This window comes from Crassostrea angulata, chromosome 2 (genome assembly GCF_025612915.1).
Source record: "Crassostrea angulata isolate pt1a10 chromosome 2, ASM2561291v2, whole genome shotgun sequence".
NCBI lineage: Eukaryota > Metazoa > Mollusca > Bivalvia > Ostreida > Ostreidae > Magallana > Magallana angulata.
Window position 1 is genome coordinate 26669425 of NC_069112.1, and position 25705 is coordinate 26695129.

Sequence of the window (25705 nt, forward strand, 5' to 3'; positions counted from 1 at the left end):
TGTTTCCAAGGGAGGGGGGTTTCACAAACATCTCTTGTTAGTTAAGAGTTGTTAATGGAAAGTATAAATAAGAAATATTTTATCGACAAATTCAATCTTAAAATACGTAATGGGCAATTATCAATACTACTGTTTATACAATAGGCTGACACCGGTTGTGTTAATAATCTTGCCCTAAGGCTGAGATCTTTGCGGCAATTTCACTCGCTGTGTATATAAAGAGTACCATTATAAGAGTGATTATAGTACATTGATTAATTACTGTCCAATTCTTTGATTATAATTGTTAAATAAAAATTTTAGGAAACGTATGTATGTAGTATATATCGTCATTTTCAAGTCGTACAGATGATCGATCTTTTTCTAACAGTGTCTATGTAAATCAATAGCGTGTAACTGCATTACTGGATACAAAGTAAACAAGTTTCATCAAATCATAGTAATTGCTAAGCTTTCTGCACTTGATATCCCCATTTTAAGTCTGACACGAGACAGTTGCATGCCTCTGACACTGGAAATGGTTAAACAAACATTGACCATGCGAGTCAAAAGGTGGCTGGTTACGTAATGGCGAATACACTTGCGATGGTCAGAGTGGATAATTATTTTCATGCATGGGAATAAAATATTTCTGACAAAGTAAGTTTAGTTTTGCATAACATGCGATATCGGGAATTGTTTAAAATGCAAGCGACTTTGTAGATGTTGCCAGTATTTGAAAATATGATGCATAAGTATAAAGTGTTATTGTTTAAATGTTAATCATTAATGATAATTGGTAGCAATATCGGGGACATTGTGGCATCATACACTGATAATGTTACTGCAGTTTTAAGTGACAAGATCGACATATCGTCTGAATCGACGTATCGTAGGATTTTGTTAAAATTTTGGCTAAAAGTGAGTAATTCGACTAGTTGTCTGCATAGATGATTCGTCGGGAAAATATGGCATACAAATCTGAACAAGAGAAAACAGTCATCTCCTTGGGTGCACAGTACTCCACTTATAAACGTATAATGTGTTTTCATTAATTTTCAAGGGTATCAATTTTCGAGGATAAAGTGAAATTCACAGTTTCAAATATACGTAAATTTGTGGCCAATGACCATACCAATACAAAATGTAGATAGAAATTGCACTTCAGTTAACACTTAATTTCGTGGATCAACTGAATAACGAAATCCACGAAAATTGGTATTCAACGAATATTAATGAAACCACAGTATACAAACAAGAGAAACAGTCACCTTATTCGAAAGCAGTCATTCTTGGATGTAAATTCAGGTTTTAAAACCGTATGTAATACAATCAATCACGATAATGAGTACAGTCCTCCAAAATTCACTATGTAGCATCTATATTCAGCACAAGTACATTGCTGTTGAATTTATTGGCTGCAAAAATACTATTCTTGTCAAAACTTGCACAGAAAAAATGTAAGGGTTTTTCATATTCGACATGCTGTTTGATAAACCATCCAAAATTTCCAGATATATCAACAATAGCTGGCCAGAAAACTGAAGATTTCCATTTTGGCACAACTAACACACCCTTTGCTTGACAATAAATAATATGCTCTATTGCCTTGCTTATTAGATTAATAGGCGGTACTAACTAATTAACACTTATTTATTAATTCGTGGAGGATGTTAATTTGTGGATGAGAGGTTCCCACGTATTCCACGAAAATTGAGCCACCAATGAATCTAATGATTCCACAGTACTCGTTGACATCCCTACATTGAGTAATGCATTGAAAGTTAGCACTACAAGAGCTCAAGCTCTTTTTTAACTTCCAACTCAGTCTTCTCCAGAATCCTCATACTCTTCCTCTAGCTCTTCATCATCACTTAAATTAATCCTATTAATATGAAAACAAAGGTTAGCAAATTTTTCTGAAGTGTACGTAAATATCTTAACAATATGTAAAAGATAATAAAGGTAAAAGATGAATACCTCCTATCCTGGATTTAATGATGGGGTGACTACATCAGCATCACTATGATCAGGAATTACACCATTATTAAGGTGTCGAGCTAATGCTCGGCAGCCTTCTAGCGATCGTGTGGCTTGGCAATCGTCCAAAAATTCATGCTCTGCACCGCCTTTTAAATGCGCATTAGAAATAAGTTCCTTAAAGCATTAAACGTATTACAAGATTTTTATTCCATTTATTCAACTAAATTGTGTCCAAAAAAACAACTTTGCCTCCCTAATTATTGACAACTCACTGCATAAGTATAAATTTGATTAATCAAGATATTGTGGATGAATACAATAAGGTGTAAAAATTCACTAAATATTATTTAAGTTTTACATTTTAATTGGAGACCATGCCAGATAGGAATAAAATTTGATATGTAAATTTATTTGTTATAGGGCACGGTCTCCAAAATAAATGTAAGCGATAAACGTATTTAGTGATTTTGTTGCAAAAATGAATACGATAATGCAGTTGTTTGGTCGAGCAGATAGCATGTGTTTTGGATTTGTTTGTAAACCATTGGTAATCTTGTTTCAAACGGGAATCGAAATAAATAAAAGTATGTTTTATTATTATAATTAGGGACACACTGTTAATGTAATCAAATAAAGAAACCTGTAAAAAATTGTTCAAAGACTGTTTAAAGTAGAAAGAAAAAAAATTCGATTTTTGTAACCATGATGAGTATTGTATTATAAACGCATCACTACCTATTTTAGAAGGAAATGTACTGATTTTTAGCCAGGCTCTGCTGAAAGCAGAGTCCTGGCTATAGGCAGGCAAATCGCCAATGTTACTATAAATAGCACAAATAAACAAAAAACCAAACAGCGTCAAGGTAAAGCTTCCGCTATACCAAATAGTTACATAAAGAGCCACGTTTTGTCAAAAGTGTTGGCATTTTGTTTCTTTTTTTTAAATTTCGAATGAATTGTCTATCTTTTTTAGTTTTATTATTAATAACGTGTTTTTAAAACATTACTATGCATTTTGGACACATACAATGCGCATGAATTTCCATGAACTACTTTGCTGCGCGATGAAGAAACGGGGATTGAATATATAATGCTTGTTGCAAAATTCAAGGCAGCAACTGTTGAACTTTTTAACTTCTACTAGACAGACATATTTTTTGTTTATAGCCGCTTACAAAATTTGGTCGCTCTCTGATGCTTTGCCGACATTAAAAGCATGAGAGAGAGAGAGAGAGTGAGAGAGAGAGAGAGAGAGAGAGAGAGAGAGAGAGATTTTCAGTCTTTACTACACAATAAGTATAAAGACACACCAAAAGAGCCCGGCTTTTAGTACTTCAGTACTTTGATTTTTTTAGAGCAGCACAAAACATAATTCATAGACTTTTTTTTATTCTAAATCTAACATTATTTGATATACAACTGTTATATAGTACAGATATTCAAATTTTTGATATTCTATATAAAAGAAAATGAAAGCCCGACACCTTTGTGACCGTTCCGGCCTTTGATTAGTTTAAGTTCTGAAAGTTGCCTCTTCAAAGTATTATCAGCCAGAACCTCATCAACATGAACCTCATTAGGAACCACATCTGCCACAACCATAAAAGCCAAAGGGTCAACTGACTGTTCAACATGCTCAACAAATCTCCAAATAAAAAAAAACTGTACAAACTTGAATAAATGTAGGTCATTTGATGCTTACAGTGATGATAAAATGCAGTGTCTCAATCTTAGCACCATAATAAAAAAAACTAATGTCGACAGAGATAATATTTTCTCTTCTTGAAATTGTATATGTACCACACCAAATGCACTAATCAACTAGTCTATCAAAATTATTTGGCGCCAATCATCCATGAAAATGTCCTTTAAGTAATTGATAACTGAGATATTGAGTTAACTGTTGTTTGAGAATGATTGAGAATATTTATTGATATCAAATCATAGTTGGTTTGCTTAAGAAATACAGGAGAAAACATAAAGAGGATGTAAATATTTGTATTTATTTTGATGTAGATTTTGCGGCCATGTGAAGGAAACTTCTACTTCCTTGATTCCATGGGATTCTCAAAAGAAAGGGCCAATAAAGTACTACATTATTGGAGGTAACGATTAAATCTAAATTTTGGAAGTTTTTTTTAAGCACTTGTATCACTAATCTACCAAACCATATCATGCTTGATTAAAAGGGATTCAAGTCTGTTAATTAAAATGAATGGCTGCATCTTCTTACAGTATACATCGTTAAAAATTGTTGGCAAGTGAGTTTTTCTGATCACAGTTTTTCCGTCGTTCCTCTGTCTGTAAACTTTTCACATTTTAAACTTCTTCTCTAAAATCGCTTATCCAATTTCAACCAAATTTGGCACAAAGCATCCTTATGGTATGGCAAATATAAATTGCAGAAATGAAAGACCTATCTTTATTCAAAGTTGAGAAAACCTCGAAACTGTAGAAAAAGGGGGTGCATTTTTAAAAATCTTCTTCTCAAGAACTACTGAGTCAAATTCAACGTAGTTTAGCATAAATTATCCTTATGGGAAGGAAAATATAAATTGCAAAAATTAAGGGCTAATTCTGTTTCAAATTTGAGTAATTTACGGAAATGATGATAAGACAGAGATATCTCAAAACCCTCTTTGAAACAAAGAAGCGGCCATTTTGAACGTATAAAAAATGGGTCAATCTGACAAAGGTGAATTTGGTTGTTGTGGAACAGTTTGCGTGCGAAAGGAATATTTGAAATGTGCAAGATACATTAATGCCGATTTTGTGAAGTTATTCCAATGCGTTGACATTTTCACCTTTGATGGTGGTTTTAGCTTGTTTTGATTTTCGTTTCATTTTCATGAATTACGGTTTGTATCTTAGGGGAACTATCGCCTGTAATTTGTCATTTTTACGTACCAATCAAATATAGACATCTGAAAGTAAGACAGCTGACTATTATTTTGGGAAAATAAGATACATTAACAGGTACGGTACTTGAACAACTAAAAACCAAATTCTAATGGTAATACGGTATGGTTTTTTCGTAATAGTTGATTACTGCAATGTGTTTTAGGCTAGTTGTAAGTATTTTCTCGTCTATTCAGTCAAAACGGAGTTTAATTGTGCTGATGGAAATACTAAGTGCGTGTACATGTAGCAGAGACATAAATAATTGTTAGCACACCTGAGGTGAAATATACAGAGAAATATCTTCTCAAAAATCAATCGGCCAAAAAAGCTGTAACTTGTGTGGAAATATCCTAAAGTAGTGTAGATTTACTTTTTTTTTTAGCTTGTCCAAACCATGATCCCCGGGGGTATGGTGGGGCCCCAATTGGGGATCAAATTTTTAGATACAAATGTATAGAGAAAAATCATTAAAATCTTCTTTTCAAAAACCAGTTAGCCAGAAAAGCTGGAACTGTGGAGGCATCTTCAGGTAGTGTAGATTCAATTTTTTCTCCAATCACGATCACTGGGAGTAAGGTCGGGCCACAATGGGGGGTCAACATTTTTACATAGGAACATATAGAGAAAAATCTTTAAAGATATTCTTCTCAGAAACCGATCAGGCAGAAAATCTGTAACTTGAGTGTAATATTCTGTGTTAGTTTCAGGGTTTTTTCTCAAGTTGAAAAATCAATAGACTTTAATTAGATATACACAAACGATTGAAACCATCTCTAGACAAACAAAGCAGCAATATCCCGTCCTATTCAACAAAGGCAATTGAGACTCCATAAAGATAAAATTAAACATACAAACTATTTACCCATGAATGCAAGTGTTAATAAGAATCTTTTAATTATTTTAAGTATTCCTTAAAATAAAGAGTAAATTTCCATGCATGCTTTTGAAAACATTACTTTGTATTAAAAGTGACTTGATGGTCCAATGGGCTGTGTGTTTGATTTACATGTAGATGGTAAATAGACAAAAAAATTAATATTGCACAATTGCCACAAGAAATGGATATATTATTTCATAAGATAATTGATTTTTATTTTGGGGCACTCGTACGTTTGGGGCTCGTGAAGCCTACTTGGGGCGCTCGTGAAACATATATTTGGGGAACTACAAAAAATTTTAGGGCACTCGTGCATGGGTGTACTGGTAAATGGTTTTGGGGCGAATTGACCAGCACTGCAATTATCTAGTTATGATTTTATGTGTTTTGATATTGAAATTAAGAGAATACTGAGAAAATTACTTTCAATTTTTAGAAATTTTTTGAGCATGAGGTGTTTGGAGAAACAAATCTCTTGGAAACTGTGCCACCAAGAATTGTCTATGCAAACAGATGGCTACAATTGTGGAGTTTTTTCAACACTGGTAAGAGATTTGTTTTCTTGTAAAGTTATTGATTCATATATTATACAACATTTTTTGCTGTAGGGAGTACAATATTTATGATGCTGGTAGTCATTCAGTCTATCACAATTCCTTTTAATCCCCTCAACAGAAGTTTAGAAACTGTATTTAATAGAACATAATGTCTAGATATGCATACCATAATCTGTGAACTTTTCCCCCAGCATTTTTTAACATGAGAAAGGGATGCGTATAATACATCCCTATAGGATTTTGATATATATTTTCCCTAGGTGAAGCCTGGGTATCATACTGGGGTATTATCTATGCTGAACACAGACAGAACCAATACCCGGCCGCTATACATCATAACATTATTTCCTTATCACATATATATTAATATTTAACTTTTAGGAAATAATTGTTATAGTGTGTAATTAAAGAAAATGTATACTTAAAGTCTAGAATCAATAAACTGTTTCAAGATGGCCTTTGAAAAATCATGATCTATTTGTCCAAAAAACCTGAAACTTGTGTGAAACATCTTCAGGTTGGGCGATCATAATTTGATTTTTAGTTTTATGGATTTTTTTCCAAGAAAAGTCAAGTTGGAGTAAGGAAAAAAAAAGCAAAAAGCTGCTGGCCCGGGTACTCAACCCTTTGACACAATTACATCTGTAAAGTTGAAGGTCATATTTTTTTTAAAATAACTGTAAACAAAGGGTTTTATTATTATTTTAACTAATTACAAGTTACCACCTAATTGTAACATCAACACTAAAAGGAATAAACATTGGTTGCACAGCTAATATGGTTGCATCATTAGAATTTATGTTACCCCAACGCAGTAAAGATAAGACAGTCTCGAGTAATTATGCTAAGGCAGTAAAAACATCTTTAAAATAAGTTATTTATCATTTTATTGCCTTGTGGGTTAATTTAAACGATTGTGAACTCCTAATATAGGGCAACTTCACCTTCTCTTTTGGAGGAAATTCCGGCGAAGTTTCCGAATAAAAAAATAATTATTTCACCCAAGTCGCCCCCTTTGAACACAACGAAACCAATCCAACGATGTTCTGCAATACCTTGACCTTTCTCCATCATTCTGCAAGCATTTTTACATCCAGATTTAAATGTCTCAGTGATACATGGGTTTGAAATGAGCAGCTTGAAAATTTTCGATTTTTTTGTTTTTTAAAATGCAAATTTTTAGAGTCGGCGGATCCGTAAAACTAAAAATCAAATTAATGTCGCCTTGTGAAGATTCAAATTTGTTCAAATCATGAACCCTGGTGGTAGTGGGGCCTGAATGGAAAGTCAGTTGGGAAGGAATATAAAAAAATTTATAAATATTAAAAAAAGATATTTAAAAATCTTCTTCTTATAAAACCATTTGGCCAAAAAAGCTGAAACTTGTGTGCGGCAGCATACTCGGGTAGTGAAGATTCCTGTTTGTTCATATCATGATTACTTTGGGTAAGGTAGGGCCACAATGGGAAATCAATTTCCAACAAAGAAATTTATACCATACTTGCCAACTGACCCGATTTCGTCGGGTCACACCCGATTTTTCAACCCTTCACCCGATTATTTTTTATGACCCGGCGGGTCATTCTTTTCACCCGATTTTTGTCGAACAACCCGAAAATCTCCCGATTTCCGGATTTGGTTCGTAAATTACGTTGCGCGTTTGACTTCCAGTTATGAACCCAAGCTGAGCTTGGATTTACGTAACACGTAAACAATGCCGATGGCTATAACAGACACATTAAGTGTAATTATTATCGTGAGTTGTTTTGACTAAGCGAAGGTTTAAATCATTAAGTGTGATGGATTCCAATAAGAAAAGGTCTTCATCGGGGCCAGCGGAATCAAAACCAACAAAAAGAAAACGATATTTTTGTACCTATCAACATATATGGGAAAATTAATTCCCATAAGTAAATCAAAGTAATCGAGTACAAAACGAGGCTTTTGTGTTCTATATAACGCACATTTGAATATTGGATTTTGTGCCCAAAATGATCTGACTAAACATTCAAAAACGCTAAGTCATGCATGTATAGGATGCTTTTTAATACACATATTAACTCTTCCAAGTCACTTACAACTTTCATGCCATCATTTACAGAGTTCAAAAGCAAGGTTAATGTAACAGAAACTCTTTTTGCATTTTTTTAGCTGAACACAACCTACCATTTTCTGTGTCAGATCACTTTGCAAAATTCAAAATCAGCAACTGTTAGTTAAAATGCTTCTTTGCAATAAAGCATTACACAGAAGTTTTAACACATATTTCTATTGTATATACCTATGTAATGCATGGTAAATATGTCGTGAATGTCGTTACGCGCTATGACCAGATTTTTTACTTTCCAAATCTGGTCATGACCAGATTTTCACATGTTGGAGGTTGACAAGTATGTTATACTGAAATTTTTTTCAAAATCTTCTTAAAATCCATTTGGCCTGAAAAAGCTGAAACTTGTGGAAACATCCTCAGGTGGTGTAGATTCAAGTTTGTTTAAATCATGATCCCTGAGGGTTATAGGGTGTCTGTAAAATTTTTCTCAGAAACTAATTGGCCAAAAATGATTCCTTGAGAGTGGGATGGGGCCACAATTTGTGGGGGGGGGGGGATTTAATTTTTAAATAGGAATACAGTCAAACTTCCTTATCTCAAATTAGACGGAACTATACATCAAAAACTTTGAAATATCTGTGTTGAAATATATGTGTTGAAATTTTTTAGTTTGCAAGAAAATTTTTGGCTCATCAGCCCCTTACAAGTATAACTAAAGAAGAATTGAACCAAGAAAGGAGACATATTGCAGAGAAACTTTTACAATACGAAGGTAACAATTTTAACAATTCTTTGAGACAAAGTGAAGGGGGGGGGGTGTTATGCCCCAGCTGTAAAACTTCCATGGAATTCTATGGATATTCCATGAAAACCCCATGAAGAAAGTGTCCATGAAAAAAGCCTGGAGCATGTGGTCTCCTTGTCCAGGATGTATTTGACAAAATAAGGGTGGAAAACAACTGGAAAATGTCCATGGCAATATAGCTCAAAATTCCATGGACATTCCTTGGAACTACCCTCTCATCTGTCCATAGAATTACATGGCATTTCCCTTGAAGGTCTTTGAGGATGGTCCATGGAGATACACACAGTGGAAAACGGTCTGACACAGTGTATGTGAATTGGAAAATTCAAGAAAAAGCACCGTGTCGCACCGTGGGCGCCCGTGTAACTCCGTGGCCACTGTGTCACTTCGTGGATATCATTACCTGAGACAAAAATGAAAATAGCATATGTTTAAAAATAAATAAATTATGGCTAAACAAGGGTTGAAATATATACAGTCTAGACTGTCACTGTTATATGATAAACTATAGAGTCATGTACAAACTCTTGGTAAATTAAAACAAGTATTGAACTAAAACAAATATACGCATTACATAAAATAGCTCTCTATTTCCGGTATAGCTGACAATGGCAATGTGAACTAACATGGGCAAAAAAATCACTCGTGTGAAACACTTGTACGGAAGCTTATTAGAGACACGCCAGTTATGTTCTTATTCGTTCCACTCAACCGAACATAAATTATTTACAATAATAACAAAACACATGATTAGTGAAGGAAGCGCTTATTTTGCTGCATTTATTGACACGTACAAATACATATAAAGATTCTTCAAACTTCTTTCTGAAATAAAACATTTTACATAGTGCACAGTCCTTGATTTTTAAATGTCACTTAATAAGTGGGTGGGTGGGTGGGGATTGTGCAAATGCGGCAAAGAAAAGCCTTCGAATGAGTGAAAATCGTGCTTAACTTGAATACCTGTTCTACAGGTTATATGCTATAAATAGTAGCCAATGGCTACAGGTTTAAATATATAAAACCAAAACATATAACATGTGTTCTAGTACCTATGATAAATTAATTTATGTTCTTATTTGTTCCACTCAACCGAACATAAATTATTTACAATAATAACAAAACACATGATTAGTGAAAGAAGCGCTTATTTTGCTGCATTTTCGACAATAAAGAAAGAACACAATAATGTGAAAAGTGGCAAAAACAATGTTATCTTATTAAATACCTAATTTTTTCGAAACCAATAACTTTTCTAATAAATTTTCCTGAACATAGCCATCTTTGGCTTTCTCGGATTTCCATCTACCATGTTTCTTAAACAGTCTATCAGTAATGCCGTTGCTAGCAGCAGCTGTAGTACCCCCCGATCTAAGACTATGCAAACCAAAATTACCGGATTCTAAACCTAAAGACTTTAGTGCGTCGAGCAATATTTCTCTTGCTCGAGTATACGATAATGGTTTATTACCATTTCTAAGCTTGTAAGACTTGGATTTCTTACAGTAAAGTATGGACCTGAAAACAAATTCCTCAGAAGAAGGCATGATATTTGCTTTCCGTAAATATCTCTCTAACATAGCTACAGGACATGTATCATTTGGAGTTCTTGAAATAACCACAGTGCTTCCTTCTTTGTATACATCAGTCTTGCTTCTTTCTATAAACAACGAAACATGAGAATCAAAAATACATATGTTAGATCTTTTCAAATTTATCAGTTCGAAAACACGCAAAAATTCAGCATATGCTATTAAACACATGCAGCACAATCGTATATCTTGTAAGGAATCCGATTCTTTTCCAAATTTTTTCACTAATTTTGATAACACTTCCGGTGAAATCGGCTCTTTTTTCTTCACGGTATGGCTGATTGATCTTATAGCTCCTTCTTTCACTGAATTGACAAGAGTGGAATCGCATGAATTTTTAAAGTCTCCTAGAGAATGAGCTCAACTTATAGAATATACCGCTTCTTGAATTTTAGCTACAGAATGGAATTTAGTCGACAAGTGAATAATGTATATAGCGACGTTTGTCTCTGAAGCTGGTAAAGGGCTAATCTGGGGTATAAAGGAAGAACACTACTTGCAAAAAGCGTTAAAAGCATATTTGTATTTTTTACATGTGTTTTTCGCTTTGGATTTTAAACAATACTCTGGGATTGCATTTTTCAGAGCTGATATGCGCTGATCCTCGTTATCATTTTTGGAGAGGACTTCCTTCCATCTCCCCACAGAAAAAATGTCTGAAAAACGTAAACAAAAAACACCAATCAATATGACAGAATAACGATGCAGATTTTATGAAAATATCAAGCCATGTATTTATCACATTCATGATAAAGTTGTTTTATTATAGCATTGAATCATGATTTTTTGAAGTATACACTCTCATAACTGCCGCGGTGTGTGCATACAAATTGAGTAACGCGCGTTAGCGCGTTATGAAAATTTGTATGCACACACCGCGGCAGTTATGAGAGTGTATACTTCAAAAAATCATGATTTAATGCTTATATTTACATTTTTTAACTTCTTGCCTTGTCTGCAAATGTGAATTATACCTTAAAATTCCGATCTTATCCTAAGGGTAAGTTAATATTAATGGAAGAGCCACAGTAACAGCCACAAGCGTGCACTTTGATTTTCGCTTGTGACGTTGCAGTTTACAGCGTTCAACGTTTGTGACGTCATAATAAAACTCGTCAATTTGACCTTTGACTACTTGTTGCATTTAGAGGCATTTGAAGATCACAGAATTTAATGGAAAAACACAGTAGAATGTAAATATACCTTTTTAAAACATATAAATAAGTATCATATACACTTAATATCATGCATTAGCTATATACCAAAGTCATATCCACTGGTTACACCACGCTGTGTACCAGGACTTACTCAATTCCACTGGCTACACCATACTATGTATCAGGACTTACTCATATCCACTGGCTACACCATGCTATGTACCAGAACTTACTCAATTCCACTGGCTATACCAAGCTATGTACCAGGACTTATTCAACTCCACTGGCTTTACCATGCTATATAGCAGGACTTACTCATTTCCACTGGCTACACCATGCTATGTACCAGGACTTTCTCAACTCCACTGGCTACACCATGCTATATAGCAGGACTTACTCATTTCCACTGGCTACACCATGCTATGTACCAGGACTTGCTCGTTTCCACTGGCTACACCATGCTATGTAGCAGGACTTACTCATTTACACTGGCTACACCATGCTATGTACCAGGACTTGCTCATTTCCACTGGCTACACCATGCTATATAGCAGGACTTACTCATTTCCACTGGCTACACCATGCTATGTACCAGGACTTGCTCATTATACCCCCGCAAACGAAGTTTAGGGGGGTATATTGGTTTCACCCTGTCCGTCTGTCCGTCTGTCTGTCTGTCCGTCTGTCCGTCTGTCCGTCTGTCTGTAGACGCAACTTTGTCCCCCCTATAGAATTTTTTATTACTGCATGGAACAGTTTGAAAATTTGTACATATGTTGAACACCATCTGAAGATGTGCACCTGCAATTTTTTTTAAGATCAGACAAGATTTAATGATTTTATGACAGTTTTCATTTTCCTTATTCTATATATTGTACACTAATGTTGAAAAGTAAGGGAGGTAATCCTTACAGATTTTATTAATTAATTAATAGAAAACACTCTAAAATATATTTATATAAATACATCCAGATGGAGTTTTTTGTCTTTATGTCTTAATTAATAAAAAAAAAAATATTTTTTATAAGTATTCTATCAACTGACAATGCAAAGTTTTTGTTTGTCAATGATAAATTCTTAGGAGCTGATGAGAACATCAAAGACAAGTGTGGCTGAATTCATTTGTCCCAAGGGAGCCATTATCTGAGCCATGGCTCAGATGGAGCATGTGTTTAGGGGAAATTGATAATCTGTAAAATGGGTGATGGTTTTGGGGCTATTTTAAAACTGTTTCATGTAAACCAAAAGGTCTATCATTATAAGGAAATAAATAATATAATTATTAATAAAGAAGTTAAACTATTTTTAGAGGTTGTTGAAATTTATTTGTCAAGTAATTTGATGAAGTGACCCTATTGGGCATTAATTTAAATGAAATTCAAAATTACTGATAGGATTGTAGTGTTTTGGCAATTTTAAAATTGTTTGTAATATTAAATTTTCTTTTTTACATATTTTTACATAGTATGGTAATTATGGTAATGTTTTGGGAGTTTATTAAATTTAACAGACTCATCAAAGAAAATCATAGTCCTATGGGATCAATTTTCTGATATGGAGTTCAATTGTGCCATAGGAGAAAGTGAGAAAAATTTGAAACAACTAATTGCATCTGTCAAGACTCTTATTAGAAAGATATTGAAAGTTTTATCAACAGAAGAGCATTGCTTGGCTACCGGTATTTCTATTCACTGCAAAGGGAGGGGTTATTGTCATTTTGTTGGTTTTTCCTTAAATCAATTAAATTAAAAAAATATATCATCAAAAACATACATTTGTAAATGTATTGCTGTTATAGATATGTTTTTACAGTGAAATTCTGACAATTTTGATTTTAATTTTTCTTTGTTAACTTTTTTTTTTTTTTTTTTACAATTCTAGAATTTTTTTTTTTTATGTGTTCCAAACCTTAATTATTATTCAATTCAATTATTTGTCCCATTTGAAATTAGCCTAGCGGGGGTATTAGTCCCATTAGGACAGTTCTAGTTTCCACTGGCTACACCATGCTATGTACCAGAACTTACTCATTTCCACTTGCTTTACCATGCTATATAGCAGGACTTACTCTTTTCCACTGGCTACACCATGCTATGTACCAGGACTTACTCAACTCCACTGGCTTCACCATGCTATATAGCAGAACTTACTCATTTCCACTGGCTACACCATGCTATGTACCAGGACTTACTCAACTCCACTGGCTACACCATGCTATGTACCAGGACTTACTCAACTCCACTGGCTACACCATGCTATATAGCAGGACTTACTCATTTCCACTGGCTACACCATGCTATATAGCAGGACTTACTCATTTCCACTGGCTACACCATGCTATATAGCAGAACTTACTCATTTCCACTGGCTACACCATGCTATATAGCAGGTCTTACTCATTTCCACTGGCTACACCATGCTATGTACCAGGACTTACTAAACTCCACTGGCTATACCATGCTATATAGCAGGACTTACTCATTTCCACTGCACCAGGACACCAGGACGTAACTTCAAATTTTTTTATTTTTTACATAAAGTATCATTCACCCCGATCAATTAATAGTCAAAATGTATGTATCAAGACTTGAATGTAAAACAAAGTAAAAAGATATTATATGTTAAAAAACATCAACTTTTTTATTTCAACAACAATACATCAACATTTACCAGCATCTAATCTTACGGCCAACACGGGAGTACAAAAATTGTTAGATCTAAATATAGAGTTTTTTGTTCAATCCTTGTTGAAAAATATTTTGGGGGTTTTTAAATTCGATTGCTTCTTGTACATAACCACGATAGCCTAGATTTTTCCCAAAAATAAAAGTCCAAAAAGGTGAAGAACTCCACTTTGGAACAATAAGAGTACCCTTGGCCTTACAGCTCACAAGATATTTGATAGTCTTAATTATCAGAATAACAGGTGGCACAAGCCAGTTATTTTCATCACTCGAATTCTGACAAAAACAATCGACATTTTCTGAACCTGGATTCCAAAACAAGGAATTAAATCTTTCCAACTTTTTATTATATGAATTTGCAAGGCGATCTATTGTATGTGGACCCCACAATTCATCCATGAATCGGAAAAATTCCTTTGTCACAACCCAATCTTCATAGTCTATGATATTGCTTATATAATCAGCTTTGATATTTTCTTGTCTTGGAATCCATTGAATATCAATATTAATACCTTTCTGAATACAAGCAGAGAAAATATTCATGGCTAACTCTTGAAATTCCAATTTCATACTCCCACATTGCACTATTTTTACACATGCTTGATTATCTGTGATTCACTTAATAGTCTTTGATGCAAATCTGTCTTGAAAACATTTCACAGTTTGTTCAATGGCTCTTAATTCACGCCACGTAGAACTTTTCTTAGCCTCATGCTCTTTCCACATTAAATGAAAAACCTCTTGATTTACATCAATAGTATAAGACCCTGCTGCTACATTACTTGCATCAGAATAAACAACAATATCTTTCTCAAAAACACTACCGTATTTTCCGGGGCATACGCCGATGTGGGGCATAAGCCGAATTGCTCATTTTTAGACAAAATTCAGAAAAAATCCTTAGACTGGCCGATTTGGGGGATTGGCCGAATTTCAATCGAAGATTACTATAGTGAAAGTATGACCGCTGATTAAGAAAGCCATTGCCGGTATAAACACTCTCAGGAATATCAATATAGAAAGTAAAAAGAGTAATTATAATTATTTAATTAGCTTAAACGAATATATTTTTAGCAATTTTAAAAAATAGAACAATCTGGCTCAACCACGTCTGTGTTTTGTGGATGATTGATCTCTTCCGTATTTGTCGGTATAGTTCACATAATATAATTTTATTGCAACACCTACCCCTATGAACTTGTATAATATACTATGTATACTATGTTTCTAAACATTTTGTATTTCATTGATAACAGCTACATTTAATTTTCATTTGATCAAGTTATACTTTGAAAGCTATACGTAAAATACTGGGTATGGCGTCCATTATCATTCAAATAGAGTTATCTCCCGTAATCGTTAATAATGAGAAATGGAAATACCCTGAAAAATATTTAAATTATTTTTTTTTCTTTAAATTACTTAAGAAGTGACTTGTCGTTTTGCAAGAAAGTTGTATTCCTAACAAACACAGTTAATGCAACAAAGTGTAACGGTTGGTCTGAGGCATACACTACGCTATCATTTATTGTGCCCGCAGGCTGTGTCTAAGACACGGGTTTCACACCTTTGTATACACACGACACCAGAATACCGTTATTTCAACTAACAGGAGATTAATTGTACCGAATAAAGTATTTGATTTATTCTACACCCAAGACCACTGATTCCTACAAACGCTGCCATGAAAGAATCACAAAAATCAAGATGATGCAATTTATTACCATGAATCAACGAGCATAGTACTGAATGCACTGATTTCAGCTTCACCTTATTGCCGGTTGATTTGAATTTTGATATACGGTGTCCAATCTTTTGATGTCATTCTTAAATATCTATTCTTAATTTCACTTTTTCACTTTAAACCCAAACTGCACACATTCATAATACCGGGGATTGCAATATTCGTTATATCACAGTCTTCCGTAATATTACTTTCTACACGGTTTCGTTTTCTTTTTTTAGTATGCGACAATAGTTTCCTCGTTTCATACACGAGCGATTTCGGATAAGTTCATATAATGAAACATGGATATGGAAAAAAAACATTCTTTTGATTTTGGATTGTAAAGAAAATATAGCGTATATTTTATTGAATCGCAATGAAAATATCGCGTATATTTTATTATTTATTATGTTACATATTAACGAAAATTATCAACGAGACAACTATCGAACAATAGTTTAAATGGATGAAAAAAAAACAACCTCTCATAATAAATGATGGATAAAAGCAGTGGATTTGGGATTTTACTGTCTGATTTTTTAACTTTGGGACTACGATAAGCCGATATGGGGGATAGGCCGAATCTCGCGCATCGGTGAAAAAAAATACCGGCGTATGCCCCGAAAAATACGGTACATAGTTTCTTTTTGTTAGATACAAAAATATTCAAAAGCCAAAAGTTCACCTCTTTCAATACGTGTTCCATTTTTTCTGCATTGAGAACACTATCCCAAGACGACCTTGACACTATTTTCATATAACAATAGCGTGTCATAATTCTACAAACATTCCCGAAGACGGGAGAGAGCGAAATAATTTTACCTGTCACCTTAGCAAGTTGTCTCGCCGTAACTTTAGGCATTAATTTTAACAAACACTCTAATGAAGACTTTAAGTCATCAATACGCCTTTCTGGAATACACAATGTAAAGTCGATTGAATTCCAAACTACAGTACAGCTCACGAGTATCCCGACACCCAACGTGTAAAAAACACGGTGGAAAACGCCCTGTGTCGCACCGTGCACACGGTGTGACACCGTGTATGTGTATTGGAAAATTAAAAAAAAAGCACCGTGTCGCACGGTGGCCGCCTGTGTAACTCTGTGGCCACTGTGTTACTCCGTGGATATCGTTACCTGAGACGTTGATAGAAATAGCGTATGTTTAGAAATAAAGAAATTATGGCTAAACAAGGGTTGAAACATATATACCCTTTTCATATTTAAAAAATAGAATGTCGACTTAAGTTGCACAGACCCATAAAATTGTCGAGGCTGTCAACGTGAAGTTAATTTTTTGTGATCTGAAAACTCGACGTAAATGGGTACCTTTTAATTCATTTGTTCTTAAATAATTTGAAATAAATTCACCAAAAATATTTAATAATCAATTAATATATAATCAAAATTCAAATCAATTTAATTCATCTTGTTTTTTTCTAAACACACGTGATGTTGTAACTGACGATCCTATTGAAATGTCGGGAGCTTAAACGTATCATTTCTGTTATCTGTAAACACTTTCAGATTTATTAATTAATTTACAGCCTTACTTTAAACCAATTAAAAATGAGAAATGAAAACATTTCATATCATGTTTTTCTAAAAACATGTGCTGTTGATGTGCTGTAGTAAATAACTACCCCATATTACCGGTGACTCGAATAATTTGGACTTCAGCTATTTATGTAGCAATAAATAAACAAAAAATCACTTTTATATTATAGATTATAGATAAATACATGTACAAACTCTTGTTAAATTATATTCAAGCATTGTACGTGTATTAAAAAATATACCCGAATTTCATAAAATAACTTTCAACTTTATTTCCGTATAGCTCGTAATGGTCTCGTGATTTCACATGAAAAAATCACTCGTGCGATGTACGGAAGCTGATCAGATACACAGCATTGTCTTTCATCTTGGGTTCTATATACAACAGCTGTTATTGTCTGTCTTGTTAGGTGTCATTGGAATTTACAACTAACTGTGTGTATATTTGGACGTCTGAACAGGTGTACTCGAGATGCCGTTATTCACACCTTTCCGCGAACACCTGTTTGGTAACTCATCACAACCCATCGTGTGTATGGTCTGAATATATCTTACTTCTACTTTGTTAGTTCAATGATTTTTCCTAATCTCTAACAAACAAAAAAATTGTCTGTAGATATGTACACAAACAACTACACGTAAGACTATCGGCGCGTGGATCCGGGGAACAATTTAGCAACTCTATAAATGCGGGAATTTCACAAAGTATTAACTTGCGATAAGAAATTATTTACCGGGTACACATACATGTATGTACAAAAAAACCTGATTGATTAAAAAGATGAATGAGATAAATAAATACCGGTAACTTTTTGCAAGCATTTAGAATAAACACAACTTTATTGATGTGAAATAGCGTCGAAATTTTAACGAAAAAATCTTATTACTTTGTGAACTTTACAAACTTTTAGTCATTGTGTTGAAATCGTTATTAAAACCATGGATCTAAAATAAATGAATTAAGTTCATACAAATAGAACTCTTATAATTCTAAAATGATTGCACAAAAGTACAGAGAGAGAGAGAGAGAGAGATTTATTTTACAATGTAATATTCCAACCCTCATGCATGCAGTATAAGAATGAAGAAACTAAACATTTCAAACACTGAATACTTCATTGTTAAACATTTTTCTATTTTGCGGACTTTAAAAAAACCAATAGAACGGCATTTTCCCCATATCATGGAAGGAGCACGTGGTCTATATATCTCGCGGGCTGATTTGATTGACAGGGATAGCACGTGGACCCTGACTGCATATATTCTATCGCAATTTTAGGAATTACAAGTTTATACATATATCAAGAGCAAATCAAAGTATGTTGAACAATTTATTAAACCTACACATGAAAATACTTTACAATTATTAAACACCAACAAAAGCACAACAAATAAATCTACTGACAAAGCATAGATTAAAAATCACACAAAATACAACATATTTGGCCTTCTCGGGGGCTACTCACATATAAAACTGAAAAACTCCTGGGTTGACACCATCAGGAAATTATTAGCTGTAACTTAAGAAACCCGGGTTGACACCGTCGGGTAAATAATGGTTCCCGGGTTGACACCATCGGGATTTAAAGAGTATTTCCCGGGTTGACACCATCGGGATTTAAGGAATGGTTCCCGGGTTGACACCATCGGGATTTAAGGGATGGAACCTGGGTTGACACCATCAGGTTTAAATGCAGGGACCCGGGTTGACACCAGCGGGTAGATATAACTAATTACATAATGCATAGAAATTTATCTGAATTGGGGGTAACCAGGCCAAAACGAATAAACATCATATTGTAGTGGATACCAATAATTGATGTGAGTGAGTGCCCCCAAGAAGATAAAATTTACAGTAATTTACAGTGAGCACATTTTTGTTTGTGCAGACTTGATGGTATTTTGATTGATTCTAATGTACCTTGTATAACAGTCTGAATTCCAGCGACCTAATGACTGAATTAAGTGATCTTGAATACCAACTGCAGCAGCAGAAGTGGCTGCACCAATTCTGAAGGAATGCCCAGAATATCTTGTCTCATCAAAACCTAATCTACAGAGGATTTGTTTCACATGAAATAAGAAAAATTGCCTTGACATTGGGTAACCTTTGTCATCAATAAATAAAGCAGCATGATCTTGAGTGTGACAAAGGTTCAAGCGTCTATCGAGATACCTTTTCATAGTTTTTACTGGATTTAAGTAAGAATTCTCAAAAATTTTAATGTCAATGCCATGTCGAAAGGGATCTGTTTTTGATGAATTTAACCTCAAGATATAAAAAGACTCGTCCTCTGAAAATGTGACATCTTGTATAGTTAAAAAATCTTTCTGCTTGTGAAAATTTGTTGTAAATTCTCCACATCTTAGGAAACCAAAAAAGGCCATTTTACAGATACAGTCAAACATAAGATCTAACATTGGTGAAAAAATACCTTTGTTCAGACAATCACACATTTGAGACAAAATTGAAAAGGTGATCGGTAATCTCTTTGATCTAAGGTTGCATTGTTGCTTTTTGACACCACGCAAGACACAATGAAGCCTCTCAAAATCTTTAAACATAAGACATTGGCCATCTTTCAGGTAGAAAAAACGTACACCAGCAAGATAAGTTTTGATTGTTTCATACCTCAATTTTAACATAAGTTGACAATGGGATACGAAATACACAAGGATATCTTCATTTATGACAGGTAATTTATCAAAGGCTGAGCACATTCGAGACATCAATATAAACCTTAAAAAACAGTCTAGTCCTGCTCTGTATGTAGCTGCAGTGCTGGACTCAATGGAGGCATCGATTAAATGTTCGGCATGGTTCTTCAGATCGCGATGAGGCTCGAATATGCTGGGCATGGCTTCGGTACAGGGTCGGCTTGTGGGGCCAGATGTCGGAAGCGGTCCATCTGAAATCGAGACAAGGCATCAGCAATACAGTTCTTGACACCACTTATATGTTGAGCAAGGATAATAAAATTGTTTTTTGCTGAACATAGAGTTAGTTTCCGCATAAACTTCATAATTAAGGGTATTTTCGAACGCCCTTTGTTAATGATGTGAACTGTCGCTTCATTGTCACAGTTGAATACAATTCTTAAACCAGACCACTGTGCCCCCCAGAGCACCGATGCGACGACGATTGGATAGAGTTCGAATAAAGCCATTGACAGGGATTGGTCTTCTGAGGTCAGTTCTTTCGGAAAATAACCTTGAAACCACTGATTTTTAAAAAATCCTCCAAAAGCCGTATCTGTGGCGTCTGTGAACAGATGTAGATCGGTGGCATCTGTGGTAGCATTGTCCAAGAAAAACGATCTTCCGTTCCATCCTTCCAGGAATTTGGACCGCATGTGCAGGTCAAGTCTACACTCCGAATTCAAGGCAACGTAATGGTGTAATTCCCGAGCTTTGGTGGAAAGCGAAATAAGATAGGACACAAATGATCTGCCAGGAAGGACCACACGACTGGCAAAATTAAGATGGCCGAGAAGACTGAGTATTTCACGTTTCGTGCAGGATTTCCTTGTAGAAAACTGCTGTACCAGTTGAGATATTCTAACCAATTTTTCTTCTGGTAACCTCGCCTCCATCCTGTTGGTATCCAAGATAATTCCCAGGTATTCTAGTTCTGTAGATGGTCCCATTGTTTTCTTATCTGATAATGGGATACCAAGTTTAGCAAAAACATGGTGAACCAAGGCCATAGTTCGTGTTGCTTCAAAGTCTGGTGAATCAATTGTTAAGAAATCATCCAGTAAATGAAGAATGTTTGAAATTCCATAATTTTCCCGCAAAATCCAACACAACACAGATGATAGGTAGTCAAATATTTTTGGGCTTGAACGGCTACCGAAGACTAGTCTAGTGAAAAAATAATATTTGTTGTTGTTTTTAATCCCATGATATGGCCACAATGCAGGGTGAATTGGAATAAGTTTAAAAGCGTCCATGATATCAGCTTTACATAGCCAGCTTCCTTTACCCAAAGATTGGATTATTCGCACTGCATGATCTATAGTCACATATTGTAATGAAAAATCCTCTTTGTTAATGAGTTCGTTTAGGCTTGGATGATCCTGGTTATTGTGTGGAGCTGACATATCCACTATCAAACGCTTCTTTTTAGAGTATTTACTTTGTGCTAGTCCTAAGGGGTTGATGCGGTAAATTTCAAAAGGTATCTCCTCAAACGGTCCAATGAGATAACCCTTATTAAGTTCATCGTCTATTAACTGAGTAATTGTGTCTGGATCTTGCCTTGCCGATAAAAGATTTTTACATTCTAAAGGTATGGTGGGTAGGGAGTTAATTTCTGTGTGGAATCCTTCTGTCAAACTTTTGATGAGAAAATTCACAAATGATTGGTCGGGATAATGTTTCAGTTCCTCTTGCAGCACAGATACTTTTAAAGATGATGACACACTTGACTGAAAATTAACCCCGCTTAATGTTTGGAGCGGGGTGTCTGGCCGTTTTTTGAGTCGTTGCATTTTTTGACTGAATGATCTCCTTGGCACCGCAAACAAACATGGGCATTTCCACATCTAGCATTTTCACAACCTTTAAATGAGTTGAAGTTATTGCAAATTTCCCTGTCTTGGTATGCTACACGAGGACGTCCTTGACTGTCTGATTCTTGACCTTTCCTTTGAGTCCGTATAGTGGAGTTGTTCTTAGATGTTGTCATAGGGCAAAATCCAGCAGTATGGCTGATGCTATTACATATGTAGCATGCAGAAGGACGCAAGTTTGCAAATATGTTGCAGAAAAGAGTGTTATCCCTAACAGACCAGTCTACAGGTATGTTTGAGTACTTCAAATGTGCTGCTGCTCGTGCTGAAAAGGTTTTATGGTATTCATAAAAGCCCTTACCGCCATAGCGATTAGACATGTCTACAATGTCTCTCTCATACAAGTCCAGCTCTTCTCTTCTCTGCGGGTAAGTTTGGCACATGATATTTTTGTAAATGCCAAACGCATAGATGAATTCTGAGATTGACAGGCTTCTATAAAGTCTTGGATCTTTTACCGGTTTCTCTTCTCCGTATTTCGTTTCTTTGTCCCTGAGAGAAATGGCGTTGGTCGTTGGTATCAGGAGCTGTGCTAGGTTTACGTCTTTACCTTCAATAATGGCCTTACGAATCGAAGGGGACACAGTTTCCACAAAGGGCAATGATTCTATAGCATAACCAAACTTCGTTTTTTGAAGAAAGCTTGACCTACCCTCGACACTTTGGCTTGGATTCCGTAGAGCGGATTGTAGAGTGAAGCCATTGTGATGATCGTCCCCGGGCCTCTGCTGTTCCTGTGCGATCAACCGTCCCGTATCCACTGCATCAGAACTCGTTGCTTGATCGCTGTGCACTTTACTTGAAACGATTCTTAGTTCATCTTGCAACTTTGACACTGTTTCCGTAAGAGTCGAGATCGTTTGCATTAGTTGGCGATGGTCGCCGCCATCTTGGAATCCGTTTCTGTTACTCGAGCCCGATGCTAACTGTACGGGGCGCTCTTCATGATCCACGCGACTACGACTAGAAGTCAAGTCTTTAACCTTCTTCAATAGCACACTATTTTTGTCGGACTGACGAAAACTAACGTTGTTCTTTCTTAACTCCTCTCTGAGTTTCTCGACTGTCCAATTCTCAGGTCTGTTGAGATCGTACGGGGCACCTGCACTAGATCTCGCTCGTGCACTGCGGCGGTCTGCCATGTTAAATCCCGTGAAATTAAAGAAAACATTAATGGTTTGTAAAGCTGGTCGAAAGTTTGAAAAAATAATAATTAAAAACACAATGCGTCTGCTTAGCTAGAGTCCGGACAAAGGAATGATGCTACAAGTAGTTACTGAAACTTAATACTGCTAAGATAAGAGAATCACGTGGTGGCTGACCACCAGAGATGTAGCTGCCCATTATGCAATGCATTACCTAATTTGGACATGGAATTTAGGTATCTGCAATAATTAGGGACCCACTGCCTGGTCTAAAAATAACTACTACAGAGTGACCAAGCTTGTTTGCATATAAAGTATAAAACAAATCCTACATTGTTGACTATAAAATAATATCCAGCAAATGACTGTTTAAACCTAAATACATGTAGACCACACATTACATGAAGAATGAAAATATACACATGAAAATTATTGTTTTATACGTATAAACAAAATTTTTTTATACATAAAAAATAACATTAAAATGTACTACCGTATATACTCGCCTATAAGTCGGATTTTTGGGAATAGAAAATTGAGTGAAAAGTGGGGGTCCGACTTATAGGTGAGACATAGTAAAAAAAATTTTAACAAGAGAGAAGTAAGTTATATTTCTTTTTAGATAATAAACAGATAAATGCATTGAACCTGTGTTCATAAAAAGAAAATTCAAGCAGTCTGTTTTTCACACCTAAGGTGATAATAGATAGAGGGGTCATGTCACCTAAAACAACACAAGCCAACACCCCAGTTTAAGGGGTTAATTACCAACCTAATCAGTCAGTAAGGAAATAAATCACTATCATCAAATTTTCAAAAGGACTCTATTTAAATACCTGGTAGTTTTGAAGCTATTAAAACTTGTAATTAGTGTTATAAAAAATAATGGCATTTAAATCAAAAGTTATTTACATCATAGACCCATGATTGAAATAGTCTAGGAGCAATTATGGGGTGCAATAAGAACTCAAAACATGTATGATAAAATGTGGTATTTTATTGAGAGTGTCTGTGCATCAATTGTCCTGAAAAAGTAACCTGACTTATAAGGGAGTCAACAGCAAAATCTTCAAATTAAAGCTGGAAAAGGGCAACCGACTTATAGGCGAGCCGTACTTATAGGCGAGTATATACGGTACTTAAATTAAACTCATACTGGTATTCTCTCTCTCTCTCTCTCTCTCTCTCTCTCTCTCTCTCTCTCTCTCTCTCTCTTATATGACGATCATTAAACAATCAAACAGTATTTATTGCAATACTGAGTAGTTTCTTGGAACACAAATAATTTCTAAACTCAAGTTGCTATAAAGATGAAATAAAAAAATTATCAAGTACCGATCCACGGATTCTTAGCGCTATGAATATGTACCGTGCGGTACTACATGGACAAGTACATCACACATATGTATAAAAGAAAGAAAATTTGAAAATATATTAGATATAAAGCTGTATAATTATATTATTTAGAGAAAGTACATTTGTTTTCAACAACCCGTTAGATTTGTTATCGTTGAATAGAGTATAAGTGAGAAAAGATCACAGTTATGGTTCTATGCACTATTAAAACTGCCAAACTACAGTAACTATGATTACTACTACGTTTAAAACTGGACTGAAACAAAAACTTATGGAACCGTTTATTTGAATTTTAAAAAGGAAAAGAAAGTGTTAGAGTTTTAATTGATAAAACCTTTATGTGGGCGATATCGATTTTTAATATTAACAAAAATCAACCTGTCAATCGCATACGTCTGCGTGCATAAAATTTTTATTTATTTCTATTTCTTTGTCTTTTTCTTTGATTCTCTTACGTACATCAATAAATATTTTATTCTTTATAAGTTTTATTCCTAAATCCTCCTTTTTTCACAGGTAAATACCGCGTGTTACACCGTGTTACTGTCCGTGTTGCACCGTGTCGCACCGTGTTTTTTCTCGTTTCGTGGCCGTAACAGAGAACAATAGATCAAAGGTACCGACACTTCCACGCTCAGCGTGGACTTTCAAACACGGTGGTCGGTGTTTTTGTCGGGATACTCGTGAGCTGTACTGTAAACCCAACCATTCTAACTGCTGAACTGGTTGAAAAACAGACTTTTCGATATTAACCAGAA

At 35.0% G+C, this 25705-nt stretch overlaps 3 protein-coding genes across 3 annotated transcripts in view; 1 reads left to right on the forward strand and 2 right to left on the reverse strand.

The window, feature by feature from the left end:
• LOC128174094 (uncharacterized) overlaps positions 1-25705 on the forward strand; it is a 197451-nt gene that overhangs the window by 105609 nt on the left and 66137 nt on the right. The window contains exons 15-17 of the mRNA XM_052839729.1: positions 3979-4067; positions 6177-6285; positions 9020-9122. Coding sequence (XP_052695689.1) covers positions 3979-4067; positions 6177-6285; positions 9020-9122 — 301 coding nt within the window. The remainder of the gene's footprint in view (positions 1-3978; positions 4068-6176; positions 6286-9019; positions 9123-25705) is intronic.
• LOC128172325 (uncharacterized) lies at positions 19191-22120 on the reverse strand. Its single transcript, XM_052838115.1, has one exon. It carries the CDS (start codon positions 20729-20731, stop codon positions 19733-19735), a length of 999 nt encoding a protein of 332 aa, XP_052694075.1. The 5' UTR covers positions 20732-22120; the 3' UTR covers positions 19191-19732.
• Positions 22253-23588, reverse strand: LOC128172324 (uncharacterized). The gene has a single exon (XM_052838114.1). It carries the CDS (start codon positions 23586-23588, stop codon positions 22320-22322), a length of 1269 nt encoding a protein of 422 aa, XP_052694074.1. The 3' UTR covers positions 22253-22319.

What these genes read in the sequence shown, in the direction of transcription:
- LOC128172324 (XM_052838114.1), bottom strand. Translation starts at nt 23,588, where the DNA reads ATGGCAGACCGCCGCAGTGCACGAGCGAGATCTAGTGCAGGTGCCCCG.
- LOC128172325 (XM_052838115.1), bottom strand. Translation starts at nt 20,731, where the DNA reads ATGCCCAGCATATTCGAGCCTCATCGCGATCTGAAGAACCATGCCGAA.